Source organism: Channa argus, chromosome 1, assembly GCF_033026475.1.
Source record: "Channa argus isolate prfri chromosome 1, Channa argus male v1.0, whole genome shotgun sequence".
Taxonomy (NCBI): domain Eukaryota; kingdom Metazoa; phylum Chordata; class Actinopteri; order Anabantiformes; family Channidae; genus Channa; species Channa argus.
The window spans coordinates 34,841,794-34,865,790 of record NC_090197.1 but is presented as its reverse complement, the minus strand read 5'-3'; the positions used below and the strand labels follow the sequence as shown (position 1 = coordinate 34,865,790).

The 23,997-nt window shown below is 39.6% G+C and overlaps 2 protein-coding genes across 5 annotated transcripts in view; one reads left to right on the top strand and one right to left on the bottom strand.

Annotated features, from left to right (window-relative positions):
• Window positions 1-73: 73 nt before the first annotated feature.
• prepl (prolyl endopeptidase like) lies at window positions 74-7,095 on the bottom strand. Of its 2 annotated transcripts, none has more exons than XM_067515369.1 (15): window positions 6,764-7,089; window positions 5,767-5,895; window positions 5,425-5,491; window positions 5,056-5,236; window positions 4,842-4,930; window positions 4,610-4,736; window positions 4,317-4,533; window positions 3,767-3,958; window positions 3,425-3,637; window positions 2,939-3,114; window positions 2,520-2,736; window positions 2,148-2,297; window positions 1,525-1,651; window positions 426-514; window positions 74-210 (listed from the first exon to the last, which is right to left on the bottom strand). In XM_067515369.1, the coding sequence occupies exons 1-15, from the start codon at window positions 6,887-6,889 to the stop codon at window positions 133-135; spliced, it is 2,178 nt and encodes a 725-aa protein (XP_067371470.1). In that variant the 5' UTR covers window positions 6,890-7,089; the 3' UTR covers window positions 74-132. The 2 variants fall into 2 exon arrangements, 1 of the variants encoding a protein (XP_067371470.1); XR_010915154.1 differs by having other exon boundaries at window positions 161-210; window positions 1,525-1,655; window positions 6,764-7,095.
• Window positions 6,323-23,997, top strand: part of camkmt (calmodulin-lysine N-methyltransferase) — a 102,823-nt gene continuing 85,148 nt past the window's right edge. For 2 of the 3 annotated variants that reach the window (XM_067515407.1, XM_067515397.1), the window contains exons 1-3: window positions 7,302-7,775; window positions 8,875-9,053; window positions 9,634-9,698. In XM_067515407.1, coding sequence (XP_067371508.1) covers window positions 7,617-7,775; window positions 8,875-9,053; window positions 9,634-9,698 — 403 coding nt within the window. In that variant the 5' untranslated portion in view covers window positions 7,302-7,616. Of the gene's footprint in view, window positions 6,730-7,301; window positions 7,776-8,874; window positions 9,054-9,633; window positions 9,699-23,997 lie in introns of those variants that run through there. The other variant, XM_067515417.1, reaches the window with a different exon arrangement.

The following is a 23,997-nucleotide window of genomic DNA, read 5'->3' as shown; positions in this document are numbered from 1 at the left end:
TTTTTTCATTGTTGATATTGTCTTCTCTTCCACTGGCATTTGGAAATAATACTACACCATTTCATCAATGCAGATGTCATGCATGCACTTGCAGATACTTGGGTTTTTGTTGTTCGATTTCTGAGCATGTCCTTATCTCCTTCTCTTGCGTGGAGGCCGAGGAGGGTCCAGACCCAGCTCTGTGTACAAAAATGCTAGTCTGAGGGCTTCCTGTGTTGTGGACAAATGACAGAAGACATTTCTCATTCTGTACCCATCAACTCAAAATAATCTGTATGTTCTAAATCTGAGGAAATAAGAGTACACCCAAACATAATCAGGATGCTGTGATCGGGCACAAAAGACTATCAAAAGCTTACACAAGAAATACATATTTAGAAATATTATCCGAAGACCCATACAGTCCTGTGGGACAGTTTTATTACCTCTTCCAACATCAACTCAAAGCTGTCTGGTCCCAAGTGATTTGCTCCAGGCTGAATATTCAAAACAATGTTTGGTGCTTGTTCAAATTCTAAAATAAACAGGAAGAAATACAAGGATATAGATCAGTTTGGAGGAAAAGAAGATCTTTAAGCTTTACATGTTTCTTTTAGACATTTCTATAATCTTATTGTGAGCCCACTTTCTCTGCTCCCCTTTTCATTGTCCAGTTGCCACAAACCGTCTCGCTCTCTCTGGACTGTTTTTACTTTCCATTTATTCTTGATCCCATCTGATAATTCCTGATCCTTCTCTCAACCCCCTCCATATTATCCTCCCTCCCAGTCTCTTTGGTATGGGCTGTTTCACAAGTGCGGTCTTGACCTTGACAGCTCCCAGTCTGTGGCTTCTAATCTCTTGCTCTGATACACTATCTCTTTACCATACTAATGGGACTGCCCATCAGCCTGCATGTGTTATGCCATCAGCACTTTATCAAACACTCTGGAGAACAGAGAGACAGATTACGGAGACATATACACACGCATACAAACACTTAAGCTGCCTGGTGTTTGTGTGTATGAACAACAGCAAAAGTAAGAGGGGAGGGGGGGGTGGGGGAGATAATTTTTGTATCTGAAACAAGAAGAGTGGAAGCAGTGCAAGAACAAGAGCGAGAGAGGGGTGTAAAGTGGCATACCACTAATGTGCTGAAGGCAGATTATAAGTGAGAGGGAGTAAGAGCCCGTCTTGAGGCACATGAGAGCAATTAGCTGACACACACACACACACACACACACACACTATACTACAAGGTGACCTATGCTATAGTTTGATGATGAACTTCTAATGCTTTTAGCATTTTCCCCAGACAGGCAGTCCTACGTCCGTTACTCTCCAGACATGCACACTGACACTGCTACGGGGATTTGACCCCGACCTATTAAAACCACTGATTATTCAGAAATTACACTTAAAAATATGTGGAACACAAAAATGTATGATGGACTACATCTATACAACAATGTTTTCAAACATATTTGCAGAATAACTTGCATAGCTGCAAACAAATGCATCTACAAACTGACAGTGTGCACATACCTGACTTTGGGTTAGAAGAGAAGTGTGTAGTAATGGCTTTTTTTAGCTGTTCGGTGTATCTGAGAACACCTGCCACAGGAACCCTGGCATCGCCACTGTAGGCTGTCAGCAGCATTGATGGGTAGTCCTATCTCAGTTAAGCACAAACATACATAAACACACTGTTTATTGCATTATCAAGCAAAAGTGATTATTAATCATTCTCAGTGTCCCAAAATCCATATTCTTAAGGCATTTGGTATATTGTACAGTATGAATTAGGTTTTTAGTGGGACATGGGTCTAAACTTGGGAATGTGGTTCTGTGTTAGATAGTAGATAAATTGGCCATTTTCACAAAAAGCCTAAATCACCAAATGCTATTTAAATACTGGTTCTAAACCAAAACGTGAGGTATGGAGATTGAAAATTAGTTTTCAGCATAAAATTAACCATTATTCAGCATTAAGGTCCAATTCATCATAGAAGAGATACCTCAAAAACGCATCACACAAGTATGAAGATGGTGTTACTAAATAAGGAAAATCTTGCTGCAAATGGCAACACCGGAAAACACGTTTTTGCCAAGCCAAGGCTTAAAAATTATAGCTACATTAATTAACCTTTTAAGAGACACTTTCATACCTGAGGAGTAATGTTGTGAAGGGGACAGTAGGATGCGATGGCAAGTCTGTGTTCTGGGTTCCCAACAGGGTCCCCCCATTCTTCTCTATCCTCCAAAGTTAAAGGCAGATTGGGATCCTCCATAGTTCCTAAGACATCCAGGAAAGGAGCCTGAACAGAGAAAAAATGATGAATTAGCATGGGGTGAAGTACTGTGATATAATTATCACGGAGACTTTCCTTCAGTTTTTTTAAACCATTACAAATAAGAAAACAGGTTCTAGGTTAAAATACCCTTGAAGACACAGAGACCCTAATATTCCTGCTCTTTGGACATGCTATCCACACAAAAAAAAATCACGCAAGCACATACTTCACCTGTGAATATCTTACCTGCAGTGTAACAGCTCTAATCATGTGTGGATGTCTTTGGCACAGCGCTCCCACGGCCACGGCCCCAGCACTGCAGGCTGTAAGGGCAGTAAGTGAAGGAGAGGACACTCCTAATGAGAAAAGGTGCTGGATACAGGCTTGAAGGTCCTCCACTGTTTTTGGCTTTCCCGCCACCTGAGCTTGTCTTTGCCAGTAAAGACCCCGCTCGCCTCCGCCTCTGGCAGGTGCAAAGGTAAAGCACAGAGATCCAGTTTAAGAGTCAAAAACAAAAGGTTTGAATTCAAAAATTAATTAGCTCTACAAATATTTTTCAACTTTTTCCTATTATTACACATTTAATGTATGGAAAGTTATTACTTACATGTGGTTTTCTCTCATCAGCAATCAAATTTGTTTGTATGCAGGTGCTGATATATTACCTGACGTGGCAGTAAGCCAGAGCCCAGCCCTGCTCCAAGAGAAACCTTTTCTCTGGGCAGAATTCCATGTTAACTTCTCTGCCGTAAGCGCCGTAAACATGGACCAACAGTGGCACCTGTCTCAAACTCTCTACGGGTTTCACATGAAGCAGTGTCATCGGCACCAGAGTACCATCCTACAGGTGAGAAGCAGAGAGACTGATCTGGACATTTTTAAGAAGTAGATGTTAAAAAGAGTTGCAAGAATGTTGAAAGAAAAAATTTGTATTTCAAATATCATTCCTTGCTACTCTTTGCACTACGCGTTTGCATACAGGTGTATGAGGTTGCATGACATAGTGTGTACTGTTTAGCTTCTGTCTCTGGTGTCGTGTTGCCAAAAAGATCTTTATCAGTGGACACTTGAATCCTGATACAAAATGCTTACTTGTCTTCTGATACTGTGTAGGTGTGTCTGCATGTGTCTTATATGTCAAGTGTTCTCACTTTGCTGCAGGCCTCTAAGCGTGTGGTGTTATAATTTCCCTGGTTCTCTAGGAAAGACCCATCTTCAGTGACTGGGAAAAGAAGCCTGTCTTCAGTGTATAGATGGTAGGGCACTGGTGGGTGGACAGGAGATGAGATCAGGAACTTCAACACACTGTGTTGGTCGGCCAGGCCCGGTCTGTTGGTGTTGATGGCAGAAGCCCAAGAAGGAAACTTTGGGGATGGGTGTAGAAATATAAAAGTGTCAGAGATAAATATACAAGGCAAAACCCAGAGCAAGCAATTAAATAAGTACAGTAAGAGATAAAAAGAAAAGAAAAAGTTATAAACTGACACACTGACATTTAGAATGTACGCTTCCTTGGTATGGGTCAGTGGGACTATAATAAGGATAAGTTCATTGGCTGGTGTTCTTGCAACCAACACGCATTGATCTCCGACCACATCCATGTCTTTGATTGAAGTACCAGGGCTGGGTGCAAACAATGGGACCCAGGAGACCATGTTTGGCTCTGAGAGGGGGGCCTGTACAACCTAGTGAGCATACAGAAAAATGCATCTTTTCAGCTGTAAGAATAAAAAATACATATGAAAATAATCCATGTTTTTCTTCTTCCAATTCTAAAACTATGCAGACCAACTAATTCCAGTCATAAGTGTGACTTTTTAAAAAGGTGTTAAAAAGGAGTTTTTTGGTTTTCTGAGATCATTTTAAGGCAGAGGGAAATTGGAAAAAGTATATGCAACTAAATTAAATAACCAACCTGGAAGACCAGGAAGATGTGGAACAGACATCTTGTGATAACTGAATTCTTATTTCATATTTTGTTATGTCAAATGTATGGACCCAAAAATTGTTTTGTGTTTAAGTTATCTATTGTGCAAACTCTACCTCATATTCCTGCCCAGGCCCCGTGTTAGCCAGGATGATCAGACACCTTTTCCAGTGCTCCACATGGTATAGGAGGTCTGGCTGGCGTGACTGAACCAAGAAAGGCTTTAATTGGGATGTTGTAGTATCAATTAGCAGAACCTCTGAACTGGTCCTGCTGTTGCAGTTGATGCTCAGGATCTGTCGGTCTCTGGAAAGAGCAACCTCCACAAACACACTTGAAAAATATGGTGCCTCAGTTAGAGCTGGTGTGAAAGCAGAGACAGCGTTTGTTACACATTACTCGCACTTACTCAGGACGTGTTTCCTCGTACACGGAGGTTATCCTGCTTGTGTGGGAGGTCAGGTCCAGACGAAACACTTTTCTGCAACGTAGATTCTCCAAAGTTGTGTAAAACAGGACATTATCTGTGGCCCACTCTTTACCGAATCAGACAGACATACAAAACATTTTGGTCATTTTTGACTAACTCTGTTGCTGCTGCAAGACATTTTTTTCACATTTTCAAACTTTTTGAAACATACCAAAACTGAAGATACTGTCCACCATGACTATGATGTGTGGAAGTTCCAAAGAAGGGGAATTTCTTCTTCCAAGCCTCAAAACCACACACCTGGATTGCCACAGCATTATCTTTCATTAATAAATTAGGTAACTTTAACAATGACAAGAAAAAATAATTGTCATGCTCGATAACAACCATTTTGTATATTAAACTCTGTATTCTGTATTATTCACCTCTGTTCTTCTTTGTGAATTGACTTTAGTGCTGCAGCAAGGTGCTTCTCTTGTGGGGACAGCCGTATTCTCTGAATGGTCCACTGAACCCTTTGCTTCCTCTCTTCATTCTCAAGTACTGTTTTCTCATCCCCTCTAGAGACTTGTCCTAGATTTAGCACCTGCTCTGGCTCCAGCTTACCTACAAATTGGAAAAAAACAAAAAACTGAGCCATTCACAAAATGGGGAATGCCACTATTCTTAAGGAAGGAAAGCACAAAATGTTAAAGATGCAGTGGGAATAGGGTAATATTAGATGAAGGTGTTGCAATGTAATCAAATTCTGTAATCAAATTTCTGGCTTGCTTGCAAAAAGCTTTTCTGCTTACTCTGTCTTGTGTCCGTTCTGTAGATGCCATCATCTTCAAAAAAATACACATGATGATGCCCACAAACCTGTGACAAGAAAAATTTGAATTTCACCTCACATACGTCCCAGATTCCTGTTATTGTTGTAAACTCATCCCTCATCTATGTTCTTGACTCCATAAGCATGAATGCTGGTGTCCTGAGCACTAGGATATGGGTAATACTGGTCATAAATCCATATTGCTATCCTTGTGCATTAAGTTAGGTGACAATTCATCGTCTATCAAGCAGCCTGACTAAAATCCCGTTAGAAATTAACAGTAATGAAGCTGTTTAAACTTAAAGCTGAAGGCGTGCCTTACCACTGAGCGATCAGGTATGTCAGAGAATCTGTAGTATGTGGCTTTCAGTCTCTTATAGAAATACTTCTGTAAGTCCTTGTACCTTTCAAGTCCAGAGCTAAGATGATCATCTGAGGAGGTTGAAGTGCCCTGAAATAAAATATTTTAAAATTTAAAAAGGCTTAATAGGACTGCAACAAAATGCTCACATTATAAGAGCCACTGATGTTCTAATCCACATTTAAGTATTCTGTGGTAACTGCTAAGTAAGAGGACTGTAGTTTGTAAGACACTCAGAGTTTGGCTGTTATTTGAAATTTGATTTGGTTATTAATGTTAAATATGCAAGGGATAAGCCATCAGCACACAATAAACAGTCACACATTTACAAGTAAAAGTGTAAATGTTGTGACACAACAATTTAGTGTTTGAGCTATTGATTATAATCAAATGTTAAAAAAAGTCATGTTCAGTTGTGGGATTTACATTATGCTACAATAAATTTGTGAAACATGCATGGAAAATTTTAACATGTGGGTTCTTGGTGGATAGGCAGATTCTATTGACCGCATTTGGTTTATAACTGGACAATATAGCTGAAAGTAAAATTTTACAGCAGCTAGTAAGGGAAGTAAGTTATGGCAAATTGAATTTTCGAATTTCGAATGAATTTTCGTACATATCTTTAAGTCAACCAAGCATGGTGACTGACAATCTGCTGTTTTTTTAATTACTTAAATTTTTTTGTTTTAATTTTGAATAATCGGGTGGTTGTAAATGATTATTAGACTATGAAAACATAAATATAAACATTTATGTCCTTTAGGAGTTAGTTTATTCCTATCAGCGCTGTGAGCCACATCCAGAGAGGCTCCGTTTCAGCGCAATGCCCTTATCTGTGGCTCCTACAAGGCCAGTTTTGTCAGCACGGGGAAAAGACACCGTTGTGAATAATGAATGGCCTCACCTCACACTAGTCCTAAGGTGAGTAAAAACAGCGTCAACCCAACACCCTTACCGACGTGTAAAAACGCTGGACAGACACGAAGAGCCTTGTTCTGTTTTTGTAAACGGCGAGGAATAAAAACCGTAACCCAGATGGTGTGAAGAGACGAGCACACAGCGGAGAGGAGACAGCGGCCATCACAAAGATTTAATCCACCAGGTTACCACATTATTATTATGATAACATGGTTTTAAGTTGCTACTGTTGCCTCTTACTAGGCAATGTCAGCAATTTTCATGACTGTAATTACGTTTCCTGTAACCCATCAAAACAATTTTTCGACTGATCATAAATACGTTTTCCTTGTTTTAACCAATAATTTTGTTAGCGATTACTTAACTGTTGACTGCTATGAGCTAATAGCGCACACGTGCATGATTTCCGAAACAAAGCCCGCTGTTGATGACGTTGCGAGCCTTGCTAGACTAAAATAATCCACTTCAGATCTGGCATCTCACACCAAGAGTTGGCGTAGGCAGAGATTCAGCAACTGGTTAGGGTAGAGCTAGGGTCAGTTTAATCCTCATGATAGACGACTGGTTGGCATTAGAAATAAGGTTAGATTCCGATTAAGTTAAAGAGAATCATACCACGACACAAAACTTTAGTAATCGATCATGGTTGCCTCGACAATCCGTTGTTATGCCTCGAATGCCAAAAGTGTACGGAAGTAGCATGCATCCATTGTGGGTGTAACAGGTGATGGCAGTCGAGCCAAATCTGCGCTCGTTTCTGCGTTAGTGTAATTTACAGAAAAGCCTTATTTATATTTTTTCTTAATACATAGCCACCGATAACTGTGACGGTGCTACAGCTAGTATAGTTGTTTACAGATTTATTTTTCGACGAGAACTTCGAAGATAAAATGGAGAGGGACAACAGTACTGGAGAAAAGACCCAGCCGGCGTCTTCCACTGGTCCAAATATTAATGAAGACATCTGCACAGATAATTCCCGCACCGCCCTGGTTGAGACCTGTAGAACTGTTGATGTAGCCCGAGCCAGGTGGACTCTACTGAGACAGGTATATTTAGCCTCAGAAGCAAGCACCAATGCCTACTCGTTTTAGTAACGTTATAATTGCGCAAACAAATGTTTTATACGTATCAATGTTTACCATACAGTGCCCAAGTCATATTAATTGACATTTTTCGCTAGTTTTTTTTTTTTTTTTTAGTGTTCAGTTTCTTAAAACTGATTTATGAAAGTATTTGTATTAATATTGTATCTAAAGGCAGATTACATACGTTTTTGACAGCTAATCTTTGGGCCAAATATATTTAGGAGAGGGCCATGTTTGGTCCGCAGACCTCCATTAACCTGCTCTTAACTGTAGAGAAATACTGTAAGCCTGAAGAAACCTATTGTAGCCGCCAGTCTTCATGTCATGTGTCAGCCCCAATACATTCTTCAGACGAATACTCTGAAATCCTCCATGTTTAATTTATGCAGAAGTCATTAGAATTACGTAATTGATGCAGGTTTGCATTGGGATTAAGAAATTTGACAAGACTTGTTATATGTGATAGGTTTTTGTTTAGTTTGTTGTTACCTCATCTTTGCCTCGTCCCCAATTTGGTTTTTCAGGAGTGTAGTTCAATAATACCCTGATCTGCTTTTTCATCCAGTATAACCTAAATCTTCATCTTAAATTTCATCAGCGTGCAAATTCATTACAATACACTTTATTCCCAAATGTACTGTAACTATGAAGGGAGTTGGTGCGAGAGAAGAGGATGCAGTGGATAGGGTTAGATGGAGGCAGGTGATTTGTTGTGGTGACCCCTGAAAGGGAAGGGCCAAAAGGAAAGGAAGTAGTACAGTAACTTTGTGACCAGTTGGAATCTATTGCTCTCTAGTCACAAAGTTTAGACTAACTCTGCACATACAAGAACCTTTTAGACACAAGGGCAATAGTTTTTTAAAGTAGGGCTTCTACTTTTTTCCCATAAATGGGCATTATACACAGTGCTGACAACTGAAGCTCCCTGCAATCTTTTATTCTGCACATACTCTTACTAGCACAGTAATGAAATCTATAGACCACGATAAAGGCATGAGTGAGTTAAGTTCTATTTTTTGGATAAATAATTAATAACCACTTATACTCCAAACTATCACAGGTCTTGCGTCAGAAGCAGGTGGACAGTCCAGAAGTCAAACAGGTGTCTGTTCGCAGATTTGCCACATTTGACCTTTTTACCAGGAGAAGGCTTGTGACAGAAGACCCTAGCGTTACCTCAGATGACCAGTGGGTGGAGTACAGAAGTGTCTGCTCTCCTGAGCACAGTGCCTTACTCAGGTACACACACTTGAATGGACACGAATGAAGATCTGGTTTCATGCTGGCCCAGCTAAAGCATGTGGAATATTAAACATCCCAATTGTCGTGTTGCCATTATCATCAAATATATAGGTGCAGATTGAAACATAATTATTTAAGTGAAATTGATGGTTCTTTGTGGCTTTAATGTCTAAAAAATGCAAAATTTTCAGGCAGTCACCACAAGTGTATTGAAATACTGTCAGTGGAGGACATGATGTATCCTTTGGACATGGAGTTTGCTAGAAAGTATTAGAACAATGTTTAAACTTGAAACTTAAGGTACTAATTTGCAGAAATAATTTTCAATATAATTGTGAAGTACATGTGTGTTTCTGTATGTACCAGTTTCATTCAGTCAAACAGACATGTCAACTTTTGAAATATGTTAGTACATTACACATGAAGACTGCTCCCTTTTGGATACGGTTGGACCCAAGTTATATGCTAAATATTAATTAAGATTCTTTTTATTTTTTCACTCTGTGTAAGAAAAATGCACAACATACAGTTTTCCTGCAGAGTGCTGAATAATTTACTATATGTTGTTGTTTCTCAGGGATAACTTGGGGCCTCTTAGAGTTAATGAAGTGCTCAACAGCTTTGACAACACTGGTAATGTATGTAAGTACATATTTTGTTTTGGAACTTTTACATAAAAACATTTTAACTCTATGTGAGTTTATGCATGTGATTATTTTTTACAGTGGTGTTAATTTTATACACAACCACACATGCTCCAAATATAAACTTACGCACACTACATCTTTGAACTAGCCTCATGCGTTTGGTGTTTGGTTGATGGTTTGATGTAGGTGGCTTGATTCAATCTTTGAATGAAAGTAGCTCTTGTGTGGCTTCTATAGGAGTTCATCATGTACTCTTTCCTACCAAGTGCCTTCAAATGTCCTTTAGAAGAAAGGTGGGTTGTAGTCCTCTTATGGCTTCAGTAGACAATGATGTGGGGTTTGGGAGAAAAGAGAGTGCATGACTCAAGTTGGCATATGTGCACCCTGTGATATGGCATGAAGTAGCATTTTGCCTTACATAAGTTTACTTGTGCTTAAATTGAATTCAGTCTTACTTTTTCTGTTTAGCTATTACTTGCATTATGTCATATAGTAATGTAAATCATGTAATAGTTATGTCAATTAGACAACACTGATGTTAATATGAGCAATATGTATATCTTGTCAGCAACACACACCTTTCTTGGGTTTATAAAGAATTATAGTCCGTTTTTTAATGTGTGTTTCATGCATTGCTAATATATTTGGATTGGATACTGAAACTTGTGTACTGTGCAGTAAAACTTTATTGTCTGCTGTAATCGCAGCATTAAGGCAAAGTACATTAGAAACGAAAATCAATTTCATAATACAGTAATAAAACTGAGGGTAGATTTAGCTTCACAAACCCGCCCTTCTGACTACATAGTTAGATGCAATCTGTAATGATTACTTATGAACATCGTTATGTGCATGCCATCTTTACAGACATGTGTTGGCTTATGACAAAGGCTCCACAGGAGTCAGACGTGAAGGCCATGGCTAGGGGCTACTTCACTGCACACTTGGATCAGATTCTATAAATCATGACAGAGCTCAGTGGCAGCTCTAATTACAACATGCTAAAATGGATAATCCCTGTTCTCTACAAGGAGACAATAGGATCAATAGTTTTTCTTTGGAGAGTTTAAAAAAACAATCATATTTTTGTCTTGTGTCACTTCAGAAGCGTTTTCTCTTTATGATTTGCTAATTTCCTCTGTTCTTGTGTCCTTCTATCCCTTTTATACTATATAAAGTAGTAACTTGTAAGATATCTCTCCCCTTATTTCTATCCTTTACACCAGACCTATCCAATATACCCACTTATCCCTCTTTATCTATCTACCCTTCCTACAATGTCTTCTCTTTCTTTTTTCCACCCACACATCCCCCTTTCCTCCCAGCTGGAGTCATGCTTGGCCAGATGGGTAACTGAGTTCCTGACTTGGCTGGTGGATTAGCACAGCCGGAGATGAGAGCATAGAGAAGGAGAGAAGAGAAAAGGGGGAGGAGGGGGAGATGGTGGGTGGGCATGTGTGTGTGTGTGTGTGTGTGTGTGTGTAAGTGGAGAGCCACAAGCAAGGGGACCTCGATCTTCAGACAATGAGCCAGCCATCTCCCTCCTGTTCTCCATCCCATGTTTGGGACTAGTAATGCGTGAGATCAATTAGAATTGGTTGAGAGGAGACTATGAAAGACCCAGAGGTGACCCTGACAGTGCTCAGGGGTATATTTTTGGGGGTGGGGTGAACCCTCTCTAAATACAGAAACACACATGTACTTGTGTGTACAGCTCACCAAGATTTACTGCCACACCTATGCAAAAATCTCCACAGTCTTGCTAATAAACACACATTCACTTCACCCGCCAACACACCCTCTCCACCTTCCCTTCTATCTTGATAATCCGCCACCCCTGAGGTGTGGACAAGCCCAAATCCTAGGGGTCCTTGTCCTCCTGAATAGCAGGCTAAAAAGCCTGGCCGGATTAGCCCACTGCCTCCAAAATGTGTGGACTCAGCTTAAAATAGCTACCCCCTCTCAGCATGACACCGCTCTGCGAGCTATTGTATTTGTCCCACCACTGTGCACGTATGTGAACAATATGTTGTTTCTTAAGGTGACGATAAGCTGCAGTCATTGGTTTCATTTCATGACCAGAGAGCAGGCATGGAGTCTTAATGAAGATGTTTTAGAAAGAGGAGATATCACTGGGAACACTCATGCACTGTTATGAATATGTTTGATGTTAGGGCACTTCTGCCCAAATATAATTAGTATTTATTTCCTTGATTTAAGCCTGTATAATACTGTAGTGTTAAATGTGGCACTCACTCAAATACTGAAATTGTTGTGAATATATAAAAGTAAAAAGAAAAAAAAAAAATTCACCTGAGCCTGGTTCTGTTGGAGGTTTCTTCTGTAAAGGGAGGTTTTCCTCTCTACTGTTACCAAGTGCTTACTTAAGGGGATTTGTTGATATTTTTCAAATAGTTTTACATTCCAAGGTCAATACCTATAGAATTAAAGTACCTTGAGATGACTTTGTTGTGATTTGGCACTTTATAAATAATTGCTTTTGTAGCAATCAAGCGGGACTAAACCAAATTACATTCAACCTAAATGATTTGGGATAGTGTTTTGTTTCACTCAGGTCTTCTGTCACTTTGTCTGATATTTTGGAAGTAGTTTCTATGATTTACCCTTTGCTCCTAGGGCATTATTGTTGTTGTTGTTATTATTATTGTTATATTTCAGCTCTTTTTGACCGTGGCTACTTAGAAAATGATGGCATTGGCCTTTCTGTTCTCTCATATGAAGTCAAATTAGATTTAACTGCATTTTATGTCTAATTATCCTCATGTATGTATGTCAAATCAGATTGTGCTTGTTTAATTCTTGTCAGGTTTGGGAACATTTTCTTTGAATTGGTTTTGGATTAGGTTCAATGGTTTCCATACGTGAAGACACGTGCATCAGGCATGTGATGGTTGACTTTAGCGCTTTATAGATGCTCACCTGCCTTTGCACTTCATAAGACTTCAAGTAAAAATTACCTCCCCCTTGTGGTCATGCAGAAGTCATATAATTGCAATTACATATGTAACTCGTTATATGTTTCCAGTGAATGACTGGGCCTATTTTGGACCTGTGTTAATCACTTTGAACTATCTGACCTTTAAATTTCTGACCTTCCTGGTTCTTTAGTTGCCACTGGGGGCTTCCAAGAGTCCTTTGTGCAGGTATTGTTCAGGGTTTTAGGGGTACTTGTTTCCTGCTAGGGATCAGGATTTTAGGACACAATACAAGCCCTTGGTGTTGGGTGACTAAAAATGCATCAGATGAGGTGTGTGTGTGTGTTTGTGTGTGTGTATGTGTGTTTGAGAGGTTTTAGGAAGCGCTTGTTGACATTACAGGGCTTTTGCTAAGAGGGCTTATAGGGCTGTGGAGTTACTTGTTGGGTTCATGTTGCAGGCAAAGGTCAAAGTAGACAGTACATGCCAGTACACACAAACAGAAATAAATTATCTTTGTGTCCGGAAGCCCCAACTGGCAGACACAGACTTAGTTATTCTCAGAGTCATTTAGCAATGCTTTCCCTGTTCCTGTGTTTGTGTGTGTGTGTGTATGTGTGTCTAAAATCAAGAGCCAAGCATCCTAATGAAGCCTAATAGAACCTTCTTCACTACAGCTGTCATTGTCTGAATGGCTACTAGCCTTTCAGCCTCTCAGTCATCCCTATTATCTCCCACAGACTTCACCTATCACCCCTGCTGGTAAATACTATAAGCCCAGAATGTTTGAGTGTAGTGAGGGAGGGCAGAGGGGAGGGGGAAGAGCAGGCTGGTCATTTCTGCGTATATCAGATGTTTTGATATGGGTATTGTTTGTGATGGGACAATGTTTTTCTAAAGAGTATAGATGACATATTTAGTTTTTGAACTAGAAACATACAAGTTTATCAAATAATCATGACTGCGCATCAGAGCCTTTTGTTCTTGTTGCAGTGTTGGACAGGTGTCTGTGTGTGTGTTTTCCATATCCACTGGATCTGTCACAGTCATTTATGCGTGTTTAATGTGTTTCACTAGTGTCTAAGTGTTCTTAGGGACTGAATGTGTGTGTGTGTGTTTGCGCAAATTTGTGCATGTGTGTGTGCCGTAATAGGTGCCCCCCGTAGTCTCCCCTTGTGCCAAGCCTTTAGTAGAGCCCTGTTTGCATAATTATGCTAATTCATTGTGCCATAGTGCTAATTAGACCTTGTTAGACAATAGTGCTAGACTGGGAGCTGGCAGGCACACACAGACACACGTGCACTCAGACTGTTGTGTCAATGACAAGGTTTGTGGTCCCCCTCTGCGCTGTTTATAACATGCTCGCTATAGAACTGGTTTTCTACTGATGTTTTCTGGACTGAGCTCAGGTGTCTATTGCGATTTTGTATTTATACTAATGGAACAAAAATCAATGTGAAACAAGGATATGACACATGGTCCCTCAGCCTCCAATAGAATTTGTCCAAACTCACATTTGTATTCTCTTATATTCCTGATATTAATTGCTTGTTTGAAAGCAATGTTTTTGAAAATCAACTTTCACTATGTTATCATCATACATTGTGACAATAATAATACATACATAGTTTCTTGAAATGCACATGATTTGATTGTCAAGAGACTTTATTTTTCAAAATGGCTGTGTGACATTTTGAAACATGTTCTATTGTCACTAAATTCATACTTTTGTCATGAGGAAAAATTAATACATTGTTAAAATAAACGTATTACTAGTTTAACTTTTTAAAGTAGTAAAGTAAAACTGTATAGGTTAATCCAATCTTAATACCGTAGATTAATCTAATCTTTATACTGTACAGTGGGTGTTTTGCAACACCTAGTGTACATGCTTCAAGAAACATTGGATGGATTGTTTAAGTTGCAGTCACAGACTTACACCGTTGTGGTAAAGAGTAAATAGATCCCAATTTGTATATTGTCAGGCTTATGACTTTGTGTGTGTGTGTTTATGTGTTGAAGATTTTGTCCTGTTTATATTTTTTAATGGAATACAGTACAGTAATTGTATTTTTTTTAAGCAAATGTGGAGGAAATATGTATGATAGATATCGGGAAAGTTATTTGATTAATATGTTTTAGATAGGAGATAAATCATACTATGAAAAATGTAATGCCATTTTGTATAATATTTGCTACTTTTCTGTGTCATTTAATGTTGGATAAAAATGGCAGTTGAAATGGTCCTTAGATGCTGTTCAAGCCCATTTTAGGCATCACCATAGTAATTGTTTCCAAGTCTATAATTTAACCAGTAAACACAAAAAGACAGTCACACAGTAAGTGGATGTGGCTTTTAAAGTGTGAATATAGTGTGTGTGTGTCTCTGTGTGTGTCACTTTGTGGTGTGGGAGTGGGGGCTGAAGGTAGTATAAGCAAGACTTGAGAGGCTTGAGGGCACATTGAAAGAGTTGCTGGTTGACTTAATTGAAAATAATTGATTTTCACTTCTGTAGCCCTGTCTCCTCCATCTGTTCACTTGAGGAAGCAACAACCAGGACCTTGCCTGAAGTACTGTTGGGTGTTGGAGTCTTCTTGACATTTGAGAAGTAAACAGTCACCACACTACTTGATGCTAATATAGAGATGCAGATTTAAATGTTTGTGTGCTCATGCAAACACACACAAACATTTGGAGCACACTCATTGACATGGCCCTAATCACAACTGTAGAATTATTCCAACCTTAACCTTAAAGGCATGTCTGAATTATTAAACTCTCTTATAATGTGGGTCTGAAACTGTGGATCGTTTAAGATGTCCTCATTTTCCCCTATGTTCCTTATTTGTTACTTGCAAGGTATAAAACTATAAAACTGAAACCTCACAAAGATGGCCAAGCAAGTACACACACGCAGACACAGTTGAAATATCCCTGCAGTAAACCTCCATTATGACTTTGAGCACAATAGGGATTGAAGGTGAGCTGTTGGGAGTTGTTCTCTTCCATTTTACCCAGTAGTTGATTGTGTGTGTGTGTGTGTGTGTGTGTGTGTGTGTGTGTGTGTGTGTGTGTGTGTGTGTGTGTGTGTGTGTGTGTGTGTGTGTGTGTGTGTGTGTGTGTGTGTGTGTGTGTGTGTGTGTGTGTGTGTGTGTGTGTGTGTGTGTGTGTGTGTGTGTGTGTGTGTGTCAAGATGCATATGCACTATTACCAGTAAGCGGTAAGGATTAAGTTCAGGAAATGAGTAGAGCGTTAAAGGGTGCTTCCCTGCCCACTGCTCCTGCATTGTCACCACTGCTAATACTCAGCTAATTACAAGGACATACTTTAACCACAAGCTCAGCCAGTAAACCTAATGTCTCTCTACCCCTTTCCTTTCCTTTCTTGGGTTACCCCCTCACCGTAGAATTAGGGGATGAGGGGAAAGAGCGAAAGAAAAAGGAAAGAGTAATAACAGGTTGCTCCCCTCCCTAAAAGCTCGGTCTCCCCCTGGACGGATACAATTATTGGATTTTTCTCCATTTAAGTCACCCAGCCCTTATATGCCCCTCCTGGCAGTGTCCCCTATGGTGCCTAAGCTCAGCCTACACTGACCCTACAACTAAGTAACAGACACACACACACACACATACACACACACACACACACAAACAATGTGAGAGGGTATATAATATCACTGAATTGTGATTAACATAGGACTTAGCTATTGTACTTAATCCTATTAGCGTTAAAGCTTATATGCTTAAAAAAAGTTAATAAAAATGTACAGAAACGTAAAAACTTAAAGTTTGAAGCTAAGGGGCCTGGACATAGATGTGCTCCAAATGTGTAGTACAAGTGGTTAGGCTGTATTAGTATGCAATTCTTGTGGTAATCATTTGTTTTCTCTTAAAAAAAAAACTTTACAAAGTTATTCAATTAACATGTTTCAGCTAGGAGATGCGTCATACCATGGACAATGTAATGTTTAGTATAACAGGACAATACCACACAAGACAATAAGTTTCTGAAACAAAGTGACATACGCACATTATAAAATGCTGTTTTGTTTTTTTTTGTTTCGTTTTTTTAAAGCAGATTCCCAGTGTTAAATTAAGTGTTAAATCCCAGTGTAAAAATTATCCACTTTGCCCAGTTGATAATTTTTGAGGGATTTATTATGTTTACAGTAACTGTCCATATATACTCTGCATTAGTATGTGTGTGCACCACAAATGTGTGTGCACAAACAGAAATGTGCTGAGTGTGCTTCCATTAGAGGGCTAAGTGATTAGTGCAGGGTAGTTAATTTGCCTCTCCTCCCTCTTGCACTCATCAAGTGCACCACTGTGTACTTCCAGAGGAACAAGTGCTCAAGTGTGAGAGCGTGTTTGTTTATGTGTCTGTAAGTCTGTGTGCGAGTGTCCCTGATGATGTTTTAAAACAAATAGATGATTAATGTGATTAGTGTGTTGGCCAGGGAGTCAAACAGCTATGGTAAATGGCTACGTGGCCCATATGGGAATAGGCTTTGGCTCCACTCCAAACACTATGTGTTTTGTTCCTTGCTTTGCATTGGTTTGTGGCTTTTCATTATGTGAAGCTTCAAGGAATAATTAAGATGTAGGTTTCAAATCCACAATGTCTTTCATATTTACATCACAAATTATAATCTTCTGGGATCTAACTATGTTCTTGTATTTCCTTATTTTGAAAGAATAGAGAAATGACATTTGACAACTTAAACTTGCTAAGGAAACTTTTTAAGATCAAGAACATTTATTTCTAGGAATCCGCTCTTTGGTTTGGTTGCTAGGCTGAAAATTATCACGATGAACAATTATTTGGTCCTAGCCCAAAGTAATCCTCACTTCTTGAAACTACTTTATCAAAAAAGCACCAACAGAGTCGGGGAAACAGCTGCCTGTCAGCCTTCAACTTGTCAACATGTCTTTGCAGAAATGGCTAATGTGTTTGCTATTTAGCTGCAGAGCCATTAACTTGCTTAGTGACTCACTGTACAGCTTTAATGCACAAACTGCTAGAGTCACTTGTTCACTCTGTCAGTCTCTCTCTGTCTGGAGACACTCAAATTAGCCCCACAGGGGCCTTTAACTGTCAGTTGGCTGTGCTAATGCTAAAGAAGGTGTTGACGCTAATGTGCGTGCTAAATGCTAATGTGGGCTAGTGTAGGACTCTGAGGGGAAGTTAACTGATTTTCCAGCATCCCCCTGAGTCTGCTCTGATCACTAACTAGCTGTAGCTTTTGTCTGGGCCTCCAGGCAGAAGTAGTGGCATTACTTTACTAACATTATGGAAGAGATGTCGTCTATCTTTGACATTTGCCTTTTGAGGAAGTTAGGAAAACTAAAATGAAAAAAGAAAAGTATACACCTTCCCATGGTTTAAAAGTTATCAGAATCAGTTTTATTCACGAAATAACAAGTAGGCTCAATGGAATTCATGGTGGTCCAGTCTTTACAGATGCACCATATGGACCTCAGCATGTTTCTAATGAGACACAAATAAGACAGAAGTGTTCATATATTTGTATTGCAGCAGCTTTGACTCTGCTGACGAACAAAACAGCAATATTGGATTTTGAGGTCAGGGCTCTTCAGGTTTGTCCAGATTTCTGAGTCAGACCTCTGACTTCAGGTGGTGTTACAGTTGAAATTTGAACTGGGAGCTTGAAACAGTGTCTTTCCCCTTGGACACTTCAACATGTAGGTAGCTGGAAGCAGAAGTTGAACCAGTGATCCTGTGGTTTATGGACGACTGCAGTACCAACTGAGCTACGAAGCTAATGAAGTTATATGGCCTTTTATGCATTTTATGTTTGTTTCATCTTTACTAATACTTAACCAACGTACACACACATATACACACATGCATAAACACACTGATCTTACACTTTTTTTTTCTCTATCTGTCCACAGCAGGCAATGGCGCCACAGACCTTTATGTTTGCCCACTGAGGCTGAAATTCTCTCTCACTCTCACTCTCTCTCACACGATCACACACACAGAGACAGACAGAGACAGACAGACAGTCTTTCATGCAGTGAACTGAGTTTTGGAAATGGAACTTGCCGGGACGAAAATACATTTCCTTATATATTGATATTTGGCATAAACTTATATCATACTACAGCTCATAAGGGCAATATGGCTACTATTTTTGGTTGTGGTGGGCATTGATTTAACCCCAAGCCCAAAACTCCATTGAGTAAATAATCTGCCATAGATAAAAAAGGAGAAGTGATCAAGAGTAGGGATGGCCCACATAATGTGTATTTCAAATGAAAAAATATTGTTTAATCATAGGTTCTAGCTAAAAAGCTTAACTAAAAAATCAGCAGTGTGACAGGGGCACTTCACATCAGGAGTGACTACAACATTTTGCAATATAAAATGTCTAAATAGTGATATTTTTGAAATTGCTTTTCTTCTTTTGACCAACAATCCAACACCTCACCAGGTGAGGACCTCATGTGTGCAGTGAAATGACAAAAAAAGCACAATATAAAAATAAAAAACTGATAGATACTTACAATTTTACAATAATGGTTTATTTTTCAAATAAACAAAAATCTTCTGTGTATTCTGTAGCTTGTTTGCCCCACCTCATGGCAGTCCTTAAAATATTTAACTTTCTTTAACAATCATGGTAGCAAGGAAGAGGCAGTGACATCCTTTCCAGGATTAGGTCTTTTCCACTTATATTTAAAGATACAGGAGTACAATCCTGATATGCCACTAGGTTCTGATGTTAAACTACACTTATTTTTGAAGGCTTATATGCACACATACACACCATGTGCAATATGTGTGTGCACTTAACATGTAAGTGTGTGTAGGTGTGTCTCAGTTGGGCACAAGGGATTACAGGAAGATTGGTGTGCAACCAGGTTGCTAGACGGACCCCCCCAAACTCTCCATGCTGCCCCACTGGGCTTTTCATCGTGTGTGTGTGTGTGTGCGCGCAGTGTATGTGTCAGAGAGGGAGGGTTAAGTGTGGGATCACAGATGGACATAAATTTTCAGCAGCCTACATCAATTTCCACCCGCTCTCTGTCTCTCCTTTTTCCTACACCCCTGTCTTTTGACTTTGTTTTTTATTCATCTTTGACTTATTGTACTATTAAATGATGCAGGTAAAGCCTCTTAACAGTCATTGCACTCTCTTTCTTGACAAATGTGAGCACAGTGATTTGATTGCTAGAGCTACTGCATGTGTTGTTGTGCACACTTCCGGAGATGTTTACCTGTAAGAAATATAAATGTTATAGATCTGGATAAAAACATTTGTCAAATAACAATCCTGGCCTATGAAGTACAAAACATAAAATATTTCTCAAAAAGCGTATTTTTCTACCGTTTCTAAAGCAGGCTAGATGCATGGACGGCCATGAATTAACATAAGCTTGTATAAGCTCACTGCTCACCATTTTAAAAAGGGGAAAAAAAGTTGTCTGACTCTGGATGAGGTCTGAAATGAATGGGGGATTAATTCTTGAGAAGTTAGATAATTTCATTACTATTAAACGGTTTTTTTAAGGTAAATTTCAAGCAAAGAGGGTTCTCAAGTATGTTCTTAAATGTGAGGATTTGTTGTTTTCTCTGTTATGTTAACTATGCTTCCACCCATACTGTAACAGACATACAGTACACATACAAGGGGTGGCCAGCTCCGATTTTCGAGAGCCGCAGCTCAGGTTGATTTCCAGCTACCCACTGCTGATTACCTGGATCAGGTGTGTTCTTTCAATCAGAATCTAGAAGGGTTTTGCAGCGATCGCTGATAAACAAGCAGGGGTACTGCTCTTGAAGACTAGAGTAGGTCGCTGTTGATCTGTGGGGGTTCTGGAGCTGAAGCCAATCAGCTGTCATACACCCTGAACCACTTGCCAGCCTTGTAGCTGTGATGCAGCGGTGTAACCACTAACCATTACGCCAACTTGCCACCTCGTTATAGTACGTCTATACCTTTGTTTTTTGAAGTGTTGTATGTATAGAGATGACTTGAGAAATTGTGATGGCACTTTTTACCATTTACTAGGCCCATGATACATAGTAGTACACGCTTAATCAAAACAAGTTACTTCAAAGTGAAAGCAATTGTTGTCTTTCTTGATAATTAGGAAAATCAATGTGAAACCTTAAAAAACTGTGATTTGTGCCTGTTATGTTATTGTCAAAAATGCCCATGATCCCTACAGTAGTAATTCTGCCAAGCATCAGGAGCAGTGATAATCAACATTTATCACTACTTCTCTTTCACCAGTGGCAAATAAACTACATATTTAGGACCTGTAAGTACCTGGTGGAAACATGCAAATTATCGGGAAAATTGGTACAAAGATTTCTCACTCCTGTGCAGCTCCAGTGGGAGTTGTTTTTTACAGTGTCATTGCTACAGGTTCTAATTTTCTCTTCCTTAGCTGGTAACAGCTTCCCTCCCCAATTCATTGATTTCCACCTTCTATGCGATGCTTCTTCCCTCCCTCTCTGCCTTCCTCTCATTCTCTCCACCCACCAGTGATTGCACAATCTTCCCATCACCATCGCAATCATAACCGCCTAGATTCTGTGCCATGGGTAACCACTGCCAGTCTGCATACACACAGTCATGCATACGCACACATACAAACATGCACATGCGCGGATGTGTCCTAGTGAAGAAATACAGTTGGAGCTTTTATGCTGCTTTCCCAAGTGGCTGTTTTTGAGCTCAGCCACAATGGAGGGCCTAATGTGGATTTGTTTAGAGAGCTGGTTAATTGGAGTGGGATGCTCTAATTGCACCTCTTTCATGGTGTGTGTTTGTGTTTGTGTGTGTCTGTGTGTGCTTATGTGAGTGTTACCTGGCCTTTGTTTGGACTGTGTGTGGGAAAACATTTGCTCAGCTATAACTACACTACACAAACACTATAAGCTACATAACACACACGTAAGGGGTGTGAAGTGTCTAAATACAGAGCCGCAGAGAAACAAATGGATAAAGGATACATGAATAGCATGCTTTATAATGGGTACTGTGTATATATCTTTATGTGAATTCACAACTTGTTTTTGTACACGTGCATTTGTACAGTGCTGTCTCTTTGTTGTGTTGTCCCCCAGCTGGGGGTGCTCTAAGTCTTTGTATGGCTCTGCCAGTGTGTGTGTGTGTGTGTGTGTGTGTGTGTGTGTGTGTGTGTGTGTGTGTGTGTGTGTGTGTGTGTGTGTGTGTGTGTGTGTGTGTGTGTGTGTGTGTGTGTGTGTGTGTGTGTGTGTGTGTGTGTGTGTGTGTGTGTGTGTGTGTGTGTGTGTGCGTGCGCGCGCGCGCACACATGGGTCTATGAGCGTTTCTATACCAAGCCTTGCCAGTTTGGCATGTCATTCTTCTAAACGTCCCGCCACCTTATTATTACAGAAAACTGTATGTACTGAATTTACAATTAAAAATACATTTGCTAGATTACAATAAAACTGATACAAATATGCAGTGTTTCAATACTAACTAAACTAAATAGAATTGACATTTTAAAAGATTTGGACAAAAATGCCTAGAGGAGAAATTTGACTTGGTGTATGCCCTTGTTTATCAAGCATTTGTAAAATTAATCTTTTCAGTGTGGTGTAGTAATCATCAGGAGGGTGTAACAGGCACCACATCACTGGAATGAGAGTTACTGTGAAACGACAAGAAAATTATGCCCGGTGAAGTCAACTTCTGGGACTCTGCCAAAACAAAACAGGCTCATCCACATTGATTTAATGAGACATTTAAGATATTAGAGGTAAACAAGAACTGGTTCAGTGGCTGTTAGAACAGGGAAGATGTTGTTTTTAAAGTCTATTCTCCTCTTTATTTGGTTGACACATGGCTGTATGTTGAATGTGCAGTTGTATCATGTTTCTCCTCAAAGTTCCCCAATGCCATTAAATTCTTGGCTATGTTTTGTTTGTCAACCTTACCGGCCACCTATAACAATTACAACTGAAAATGAAACCAATTTTTTAATAGATTAAAACTGAATTAAACAATTTCTTTAGACATACACAGACATCTACAGGACACACACATTTCATATGCTCCCATAGGGCATCAGGGGTTACTAAATAAGTATTTAAGTGCAAGTATGAAAGTTAAATGAATCACATGGCCTTTACAGTTTAATATTTGATTTTAGATTTGTGTTTCAGTGCTTTCTACCACTATTATTATTATTATTATTATTATTATTATTATGATTATTATTATTGAGGAATAACTAAAAGAATGGTGTTGAGTTACAGAAACTTTTAGAATCTATTCCACGGCACAATGAAGCAATATTTGGGGCTGAATGTTTTACTTACATATGTTGTAAAACTTGGTAGGCCAACTACATGATATATGTCAAAAAGTTTGAAATAAATTGGCATAGTTGATCTTTTCTTTACCTCTTCTGTTTCATCCACTCGCTGTTCCCTCCTCCTTGCTTGTGTCCATTAGTTTTTCCCTTCGACTTAGGCTTTCAACGCTCTCTTTCCACTTTTCTATCAGTACCAGTCCACCATCCACTTATGATGATTGTGTGTGTACCTCTGTGTGAGTGCTAACACATGGCGTGCTCTAAGTGGGCTTCAGGGCTAAAGCTAATCAATGATCGTCATTTAAGCATATTCTCATCCAGGCTATGCTCGCATACATACACACACCACCACATTGTTTTGCTGATCAATTTAAAATAAGTGTCATTCACTTTTGCTTGTCTGCTGAAGGACATGGGCAGAGTCGGTATGGGCTGTCTTTGATTCTTTGTGTACTTCTATGTTTAGTTTTCATTAGCTGTCATTATGAGACCAGAGAGTGATCTCTTTTGTAAGCGTAAGTGTATGTGTTTGCCCCGATGTGTCTTTTCAAATGTTTGCAGGGTCAGTCTAAATGGAGACATATTATTAGTAACCATTCTGAGCGTGGTCACTGTAGTTCTCAAGCAAGGCAATCAGATCACTTAAGAGGATGCTTGGTCTGTGGTCTTTGGCCTAAAGCTTCCTGTCTCTCCTTGTATGTCTCTCTCTCACTCTGTTTATCCTTTAATGCCCCTCTCAAACACACACAGAAACGCCAGCAGCCATGGCCATCACCCCTTATCTTCTTCCTCCTCACCCTCTTCTCCCCCTTACCACCCCTGCCTCCTGTCCCTTACCTCCATAGGGGAAAGGACAAGGTCATGGAGATAAACATAGAAAAGTGAAAGTGGAAGAGAGAGAGAGACAGAGAGAGCTGAAATGAACCATCTCATTTGGACATTAGCCCCTGGGCAGCTTTGGTGAGAGGCTAGCTAGCCTAGCGGATAATGCCCGATTGTGTATAAGGCATTATTTAGCTTCAGTTTGCTGGCTGC